At 41.6% G+C, this 10,161-nt stretch overlaps 1 protein-coding gene across 3 annotated transcripts in view; it reads right to left on the bottom strand.

Annotated features, from left to right (window-relative positions):
• The window catches only part of ZNF385A (zinc finger protein 385A), a 229,273-nt gene that overhangs the window by 157,826 nt on the left and 61,286 nt on the right, over nucleotides 1-10,161 (bottom strand). The window contains exon 1 of one of the 3 annotated variants that reach the window (XM_070740844.1): nucleotides 6,797-6,884. The exons of the other annotated variants lie outside the window; for them this stretch is intronic. Coding sequence (XP_070596945.1) covers nucleotides 6,797-6,884 — 88 coding nt within the window. Of the gene's footprint in view, nucleotides 1-6,796; nucleotides 6,885-10,161 lie in introns of those variants that run through there. 3 annotated transcript variants of the gene reach the window in all.

Raw genomic sequence — 10,161 nt, forward strand, 5'->3', positions numbered from 1 at the left:
ACATTTGTCACACCTGAAGAAAGACACCAGTGTTCTCTCCCCCCCCCCCATACTCCAAATGATGTCAACATTTTAACTGAGTTTGCTGTATCACTGGTACCAACTCTGTTTTTTACAGTATTTCCCACCAACCTACAGGGCATCACTTCTGTAGATAAATAATAATAATTAATAATAATAATAATTTATTGGATTTGTATGCCACCCCTCTCCGTAGACTCGGGGCGGCTAACAACAATGATAAAAACAGCATGTGACAATCCAATAATAAAACAGCTAAAAACCCTTATTTATAAAAACCAAACATACACACAAACATACCATGCATAACTTGTAATGGCCTAGGGGGAAGGAATATCTCAACTCCCCCATGCCTGGCGGTATAAATGAGTCTTGAGTAGTTTACGAAAGACAGGGAGGGTGGGGGCAATTCTAATCTCCGGGGGGAAGTTGGTTCCAGAGGGCCGGGGCCGCCACAGAGAAGGCTCTTCCCCTGGGGCCCGCCAAACGACATTGTTTAGTCGACGGGACCCGGAGAAGGCCAACTCTGTGGGACCTTATCGGTCGCTGGGATTCGTGCGGTAGCAGGCAGTTCCGGAGGTAGTCTGGTCCAAAGCCATGTAGGGCTTTAAAGGTCATGACCAACACTTTAAATTGTGACCGGAAACTGATCGGCAGCCAATGCAAGCCTGCCTTGTTACATAAGAAAACCATGTCCAAATTTTGATGAAGGACAACATCTGTCATATCTGTGATTACAGGCAAGAGCAAAGAGAATAGCTTTCAAGGAAATTTGATGATCAATATCTCTTATTTTTAAAATTGGCCACTAAACTCATAGGACCCCATTTCTTAGCCGTGTTGTTTTTATTGCTCTTTCTTTTTTTGTATTCACTAACACATTTGCAACATTTTTCCATGGGAAAAGAAAAAAAAATTTTATAAATAGGACTTTTTTATAAAAGGAATGAGAAGAATAAGGAATGCTTGATACTATACCAAACTGGATAGTTTCAAAAGCTGAAATTACCTCCACTCCCTCCATACTTAAGAAATATGTATCAGTAGCAAAAAATGTAATGTTCAAAGCAAACACAACAAAGCTTTTACTTCACTTATTGTCGGCTTTTCCACACACACCACCTCCCCACTGAACCAACAAAAATGAAGAAATGAAAAGCTAGCAAAAAATGTGTGTGTGTAGAATGTTAAAAGGCATTATTATTTCTGCTGTAACAATCTGAAAAACCAGAGAAAGAAAACTAAAGCAGAAATATAGTGATGAAAAATATTCACCATTTCTCTCTTTAAATATTAAAGCTAGCAAACATTCCTATCGGAGTAAAATTATTTGTTTACTTATGGCCCCAGACCAATAAAATACAAATACAACATAAGAACATATCAGCTGATTCTGCAAGAACTTTGCAAATTTTATTCATATCTATATTTATGGCTGTATGTATATCTATATGTAGGCCTACATCTTTATATCTCCAAGTATGTTTCTTTATTCTCTATTTCTTATATTGTTACTGGTGTTTAATCATTTCTAAACCATTCAGAGTTACTGGGTGTTGGGCAGGATATAAATGTAACAAATTACTATTATTAATGAGGACCCGGATTGTGGGGGCTGGCTCTGTTAAAAAGTGCTATTGCTAACATGTTGTAAGCCGTCCTGAGTCTAAGCAGAAGGGTGGCATAAAAATTGAATAAATAAAAATAAAATAAATTAATTAACTATACTCAATAGAGATATTCATTCTACTAAACATAAATACCCAAAATAATGCAAGGTTTTGGAAAAAAAAACATCATTTAAAATTCCAGAGTTAATTATATCTAGTGAACAATGTGTAATGTCTTTATTTCATTTGCCCATAATATCAAATATCACAATTCAGATCCCAATCAGTGTAAATATTTTAAAAAGTCTCAAAAGCCATTGGGATTAATTCCCATTGATTTTGACCTGAGATCAACCTGAATTCACAGTCATGTTATTCTCAGGTCTTTCCTTTCTTCTAGAACATGAATTTGTGTTTCAGATCTTTTCACAATGTTTCATTTTTCTTCAATAAAAATATATATGCAAGCTCTTTAAAAATTATGCAAAACTCAAATGAAGCCTCACATGTATATGCATCAAGACAAATTCCTTGTGTGTCCAATCACACTTGGCCAATAAAGAATTCTATTCTATTCTATTCTATCCTATGTAGCAGCAGCACAAAGCCACATACACAATTGTGATACATGAGACAAATATCCCACTCTTCTGACAAACAAGCCACCGCAATGTCCCGTTAGATTAAAGGCGGGGAAGAAATATCAAGTCTGTCAAGTATGATGTGAGCGAAGAGGAGAAGCACGCAGGAGAAGACAAAAGAGGGAGGAAGAGGAAGTAGGGAGTGAAGGGAGAAGAGGAGAGAGGAAAAATTGGAAAATGGAAGATGGAGAGAAGATGAATGGATGGAGAGAGAGGAGAGGAGGAATAAGAAAGTAGGAAGAGCGGACAAAGGTAGAGGTAGGGAGTGGGAAAGAATGACAAAAAGGAGTAATGGTGCTAAGCAGGATATTGGTCTGATTGATTGATTTAAAATGTAAGTACATGTACATTATTGAGGTATTCTAAGGCAGTGTTTCCCAACCTTGGCAACATGAAGAGATCTGGACTTCAACTCCCAGAATTCCCCAGCCAGCATTTGCTGGCTGGGGAATTCTGGGAGTTGAAGTCCAGATCTCTTCAAGATGCCAAGGTTGGGAAGCACTGTTCTAAGGTATGTGCATATTGATGTGTGGATGAGTTTGTGGAGGAAAAAAAATTAAAAAAAATTAAACAAGACAAACAAACAAGCCACCCCAAGCTTTATACAGAGTGGGTGCATCTGCCTTAGACAGCTTTCTGGTTTTCTTCTGGATCTTATTAATCCGACATAAAAAAACAGCCAATCATTAATGAATCCATTCTTTTTTAGAAGGAATCACTGAGCTATCTCTATTTTTTTGACCAAACACATTTTCAAACCTCAGTGTGTGCAATGGACTAGCAACAGTATCCCCCCAACATTGTTGTATTTATTGCAATGCTGCTAGGGAGGAGAAAGAGTTATGGACAGCACTGCTCCAGAGGAAAGTTCCTTCTCTATCCTACCCAGTTTCTCCCATGTCATCCTGCCTCCTGTAATTGCTATAAATCTTATTAGAACAGGCAAGAGAACCTAAATGCCTTCTTTTCTGTAATATGGTCCCAAATATTACTGGGACTGCCAAATGTCTATGGAGATTCACAGTCATCCAGGTCATGGTTATCCCAAAGATGCTTTTTCAAGAGGTAACCGGACAGGAAGTCCAGTTGCCTCTTTGTTCTGTCCTGAGAAGCTGGGAAGTTTTCACTCCAGTCCGGCCAGGAACTCAAGCAGGTAAAATCTGATTGGCTCCTGATTTAAAGGGCTCCCTATTTAAACCCCAGTGTAGAGCAGGACCTTGCTGATGTTTGCTTGCTATGATCAATAAAGAGCTGAAGTCACTAACCCAACTCCTGCCTCTTCATTAAGGGAATCTAACACTCTTGAAAAAGCACTTTGGGGATATGGGACTGCAAGGTAGACATAAATAAACATTTCACCGTATTAACTGGAAATTCTGGGTGATGTAATTCCCCAACACCTCTGGATGGAATGTCAGCTAGGAAAGATTGGAACCATATGTCTTGGGTCTATCTGGGTATTTTTGGGAACTACCTGATAGGAAGATAACTCTCTGACTTCCACAAATATCCTGGTTATGGGAAAGGTAGTCTCTGAGATAGAGTGGTCTTTGGCCACTCTCAGCCTCCAATGTCATTGCAGGCAAAGGAAGTACAGTATTTCATAAATTCAGGGGAGGAAAGGAAACAACACACATACTCCTTCAAATATTGAGTTCACTGAACCTCGGTGACAACATCTAAGGAGGGTTGAGCAGATAAGCAGTCAGATACACTGTTACTTCTAACTATCTCAAACAGATCGTTAGAAACTATGTTTCCAAATGTAAAATAATGCACTTGGGGAAAAGGAACCCTCAATCTGAGTATTGTATCGGCAGTTCTGTGTTAGCAAAAATTTCAGAAGAGAAGGATTTAGGGGTAGTGATTTCTGGCAGCCTCAAAATGGGTGAACAGTGCAGTCAGGCGGTAGGGAAAGCAAGTAGGATGCTTGGCTGCATAGCTAGAGGTATAACAAGCAGGAAGAGGGAGATTATGATCCCGCTATATAGAGCGCTGGTGAGACCACATTTGGAATACTGTATTCAGTTCTGGAGACCTCACCTACAAAAAGATATTGACAAAATTGAAAGGGTCCAAAGACGGGCTACAAGAATGGTGGAAGGTCTTAAGCATAAAACGTATCAGGAAAGATTTAATGAACTCAATCTGTATAGTCTGGAGGACAGAAGGAAAAGGGGGGACATGATTGAAACATTTAAATATGTTAAAGGATTAAATAAGGTCCAGGAGGGAAGTGTTTTTAATAGGAAAGTGAACACAAGAGCAAGGGGACCCAATCTGAAATTAGTTGGGGAAAAGATCAAAAGGAACATGAGAAAATATTATTTTACTGAAAGAGTAGTAGATCCTTGGAACAAACTTCCAGCAGACGTGGTTGGTAAATCCACAGTAACTGAATTTAAACATGCCTGGGATAAACATATATCCATCCTAAGATAAAATACAGAAAATAGTATAAGGGCAGACTAGATGGATCATGAGGTCTTTTTCTGCCGTCAGTCTTCTATGTTTCTATGTTGAGCCTGAGGTTTGGGAGCAGATATACAAGCCATTTAACTGGTCTAAGGACTGCTGGTGTCCTTTTGTTTGGGTGACTTCTCATCCACCCACTCCCTTGCATATTTGGCGCCTTAAACATGATCTAAGTATTGCCCACAAAATCATACGCTGCAATGTCCTGCCTGTCAAAGACTACTTCAGCTTTAACCACAACAACACAAGAGCACACAACAGAATCAAGCTTAATATTAACCGCTCCAAACTTGACTGTAAAAAATACGACTTTAGTTACGGGTTGTCGAAGTGTGGAACTCATTACCGAACTCCGTAGTATCATCCCCTAACCCCCAACATTTTACCCTTAGACTATCCACGGTTGACCTCTCCAGATTCCTAAGAGGTCAGTAAAGGGCGTACATAAGCGCACTAGAGTGCCTTCCATCCCCTGTCCTATTATATCTCCTATATCTCATATACCTTCTCTACTATATCCACTATAACCTTCATTGTGTATTACTGTGTATTGGACAAAATAAAAAAAATAAAAAAATTTAAAAAAGGAAAGATGCTGGCAACTGACCGGATGCAGCAATGCCCAGCCACCTTCTTCTTCCTTCTCCTCCCGAACAACCCTTCCCCCACCGGGAGCAGGCTGCCCTCCCTTCTCCCAACTATTCATAATAGGCTTCAGAAAGCCCAGCCAATTAAAGATGCTTAAAAGTGGGACAAGCATGCAGAGGAGGAGGAGGAGGAGAAAGGCTGCACGCAGAAAAAGGACAGGTTGGGGGTGGCCTTGGAGGAGAGGGGAAAGCAATCTGGCCACCTCGGAATGAAATGACCGCCGAATGCATTTCAAAAGAGAAGGAGAGGAACGAGAAACAGAGATATAAAGGAAAACATCTCACAACATGTGCGCGACACACACATACACAGACGCCCCACCACCACTTCCCAGTATGCAACTAAAGATCATGCCATGAAGTGAAATGGGGCAAATCAGACAGACGAGGCAGCAGCCAGCTGGGGCCAGGCTTTGCTTGACCAAAGCTGCACCGAATCCATCTCCAGAAGCAGAAACGATTAGCTTTCAAACCAGTCTTCCCCCCTTGAAAGTACTGCTTGTTTAAGGCACAGAACTAGGGTGGCCAATTCAAAAGTCAACCCCAGGTATGCCAGACAGGTGAAGGAGTCCATACATCCAGAGTCAAAAGATCTGGAAGAGTATTCCCAAACCTGATGTCCACCAAAACTGGAAGAACAGTTGGAATAGAGAGAGGCTGGCCAGGAATAAGGAATCTCAGTTAAGAGTTTATGGAATAGTCAGGGGAACATGGAATTCTTGGCAACATGGAAGGAAATAATTCCTAGCAATTGACTCGAGGCTGATATATTTAACCCTGGCGATTGGTATTTTTGAGAGCTATCACCACTGCCTCTAACATTAATCCTCTACATTGTCCAACTGCCTCTCCTAACCACGGATTATCAGACGACGTTAAAGTACAGCTCTCATCAGCCCCACCGATAACAAGAAATAAAGCATCTACGATATTGTTCCCTGTATCCTCTCCATCTGTATTGTGCACCTAACTTTCCTGGAGTCAAAATGCACAAATATTATTTGAAATTGCAAGCAGGGAGTTGCCTTCATAATTGCTCATTTAAGGATGTTTTTGAAAGTAAAATCCAAAGTGCAAAAGTTATTGCAGCAGAGATTTTAAAAAAGATTTAGCTCAGCTTATTCTGTGGCTTACAAATATGCTAATCATTGGAAGCAGTCTGAGACACTAGGATCCTCCCGTTTTGAAAATAAACACGACACTTAACATACCCAGCCAGCATCTTGTTTCTGCTCTATCCCTATGCTGACAACTTCAGTTTGTCCCAGACTAGCAATGACACAATCTTAAATTTAAGCAACATCATATGCTAAAGCAGCATTCCCCCTACCCCCTTATTCCAGCAAAGTCCAAGGGCAGCTTCAAGGTTGAATTGAATCTCTAAAGCTTCCTCTCCCATTACCTTGGAAGGAAGTCAGGTGAGCCAAGTGGCTGGGAACAGCGGTGATAGAGACAGGATAGGGACCAGCGATGGAGGCAGCCCATTTCATCCTGGCTATTCTGTAGTCTTCTGCCCACTCAGTGACAGATGGAGAGCCTTTCAAAGGCCCACCGCTTTATAAGCAGGGACACCAAAAATGTGAGCCACCTCCTCCATCCTTCGGTCTGAAATGGGTCAGCCCAGTTGATCTACTTAGGATTCCACCAGTTAACTCTCCCCTCGCTGCTGATGCCCGTGTAGGGCAAAGCTTATTAAAATACTCTCACTCCCAGCATGCCTCTCAGGCTTCTCCCATCCTCTTCTGTTAATCAGAGTTGATTCTTCCTCCGTCCTGCCATATCTGAGAACTATTCTTCTCCTTAGGCAGGTCTCTGCATGAAGAACTGCAGATGAAGTGAAATCCAAGCATAATTAGGTTTGTCCCTGGGCTTGGGTGGAGCGCTCGGCAAGTCCTGGCTGTGTTTCCAAAATGGGATGGGATCTGGCTTGAAAAAACCTTGATAACTATCGCATATACAATACACATGCAATCTTTCTCTCTCTCTCTTTCTCTCTTTTCTCTTTCTTTCTTTCTTTCTTTCTCTTTCTTCTTTCTCTCTCTTTTCTCTTTCTCCTTTCTTTCTTCTCTTTCTCTTTCTCCTTTCTCTCTCCTTTCTTTCTCTTTTCTCTCTTCTTTCTTTCTCTCTTTCTTCTTTCTCCTTTCTCTCTCTCCTTTCTCTTTCTCTCGTCTCCCCCTCTCTCTCTTTCTTTCTCTCTCTTTTCTTTTTCCTTTCTCTCTTCTCTTTCTCTTTCTCCTTTCTCTCTTTCTTTCTTTCTCTCTTTCTTTCTCTCTCTTTTCTCTTTTTCCTTTCTCTTTCCTTTCTCTTTCTCCTTTCTCTCTCTACTTTCTTTCTCTTTTCTCTCTTCTTTCTTTCTCTCTTTCTTCTTTCTCCTTTCTCTTCTTTCTCTCTTTCTTCTCTCCCTCTTTCTTCACTCTCTCTTTCTTCTCTCTCTCTCTCTCATTTCTCTCCACCACTGTCCCCCTGGCACCCACAGAAGCATGCAACCTGCCACACCTACATATATATTTATGGAAATATCATACCTTGCCTTGGTTTAGGAACTCACAGACTGTTATACCACGTGCACAAGTGGAGATTTTCTAGACAGGAGCCTGAACTATGAGATTTCCAGCAGGTGCAGATGGATCTAATACATGCAACACAAAAACGTACACGGCACACACTCTCCTTTGCTATCAACGTAACATACCTCCAACTGTCCTAAATGCACATTCGTCCCTGGGCTTCCATAATTCACAAACTCACAGGCAACATTTCCCTACATGTATAGCACATATAGATACCACTCTATGCACATATCAGAAAAGTACATATTTCGCAGGATTTCCAGACTAAAATCTTACACAGTGCTCAGGAAAGGAGCAGAGCGACAAATTTGGGCAGTTCTCAAATCTTGGAACAGGAGGGAGTTAAACGCAAATAAGAATAGCTAAAGTCCCCTATCTCTCTTCCCTCCCCTCCACCCACCCCAGATACAAACCTGGAGGAGTTCTGCTCCTTGCTGCTATTGGCTGGGTCATAAAGTGGTCAGGCAGGAAGGGGAAAGCAGGTGAGACAAAGGGCCTTTGTTTGTGGGAAAGCAGGTGCTGGGAGTGGAGCAGCCAACAAGACACTCCTCTTGGAGTGAAAGATTGCAAGAAAGACGCCTGAAACAAAACCCCCAAAATTAAGCAAAAGTTGCTTTCCTGCTTCCTCTGGTTAAGTAAGAAGCAGGAAGCCTGGGAGAAACTAATCAAAGAGAAAGGCAGATCGGCGACCCAAACAAGGGGCAATCTGTGCACAGAGACAAGAGTGGTGCCTATTTGTGCTGCACATGCAGGGGAATGTTGCCTGTGAGTTTGTGAATTATGGATGCCCAAGGGTGAATGTACATTTAGGAGAGTTGAAGGTGTGTTATGTTGATACCAAAGGACAGCATGTGCCATGCACCTTTTTGGTGTTACGTGTGTTAGATCTCTCTGCACCTGCTGTAAATCTCATGGTTCAGGCTCCTGTCCAATATACACCTGCTCGTGCATGTGGTATAACAGTCTGTGAGATGACCACAAAGGCAGCATTTTTCCCAATTTCCTGAGATGATTGGGCACTGAATCAGAAGGGTAAATGTCCTAAATAATCAAGAGAAATAAAAAGAACGAGACTGAAGTTGTAGCTCATCTCTTGTCTTCTGGAATGAGCTACGTTTTTCTCAGTCCAGAACTTTGGGTGTCGGGGCCTTAGTTTCACAGCTATAAATGATATTGGTATTTCAGATTTAGAAGATCCTTTCCAATGTGGCCAAGGCCCATAGAGATGAACTGGAGAGGCAGAATAGACCAGGGTAAGCAGCAATGGAGAGTAAAAGCACCAAATACTACTTGCGCCCATTGCTCTTCAGCCAGGTGAGGAAATTGTCAAGACTTCAAATATGCCAGCCCTCTGGTTATCAACCAAGTATCTTAAAATATATGATGTTCTGAATAGCAGGGTTTTTTTACAGTTCTGCTGGTGTTATTACAGGGAGCTGCAACTTCTTGATGAGCTGATGATACCCAGCATCCTAGGTATCTGCCCTAGTTCAGATTGCTGACGGCATCCTAGGTATCAACCAAGTTGTTGTTGTTATGCTTCATCACACAGTCAGATGTTCAGACTGGATCTGGCATTTCTGTCTACCTGTCCAGTCCTTTCCAAGGACCTGGCATAGGCAGATTTTGATGCTGTTAGAAGTATGATTGCAGGATACGAGCTATTCCAAGCAAAGCCACCTTTTGCAATTGACGGATGGTGAATGTGTCAATGCCAGTGGTGTGTTCAAGGAGTGCTCCAGTGGTTTTGGGATTGCATCCAAGGTGCTTATTACCATAGGTACTATGGTACCTTTGTGTTCTTTTGCCACCGTAGTTTTATTTCTATTTGCAGGTCTTTATGTTTTGTTACCTTCTCCAGTTCTTTCTCTTCTATTCTGCTGCCTCCAGAGGTTGCCACATCCACTATCAAGACTTTTAGGTTTTTTCCTTTCTTATTGGCAATTGATAAGTGTGAGGTGTTTAGCAGGTGTCTGTATGTTTGAATTCTAAAAGCAACTTTTGGCATAACTGCAGATACGCTCTGTGTACTACCAGGAAGGAACCGTCTTAGCCTTCTTCAAGTTTACCCAACTTTCCATGTTCTGTTGCCTCTTTTGTGTTCAGGAAAGCAGCCCCTCCCTTCTCTTGTCAGGGACTCCAGACGAGTCTCCGGAGAGGGGCAGCATACAAGTCTAATAAATTATTACTACTATTG

Source organism: Erythrolamprus reginae, chromosome 2 (genome assembly GCF_031021105.1).
Source record: "Erythrolamprus reginae isolate rEryReg1 chromosome 2, rEryReg1.hap1, whole genome shotgun sequence".
NCBI lineage: Eukaryota > Metazoa > Chordata > Lepidosauria > Squamata > Dipsadidae > Erythrolamprus > Erythrolamprus reginae.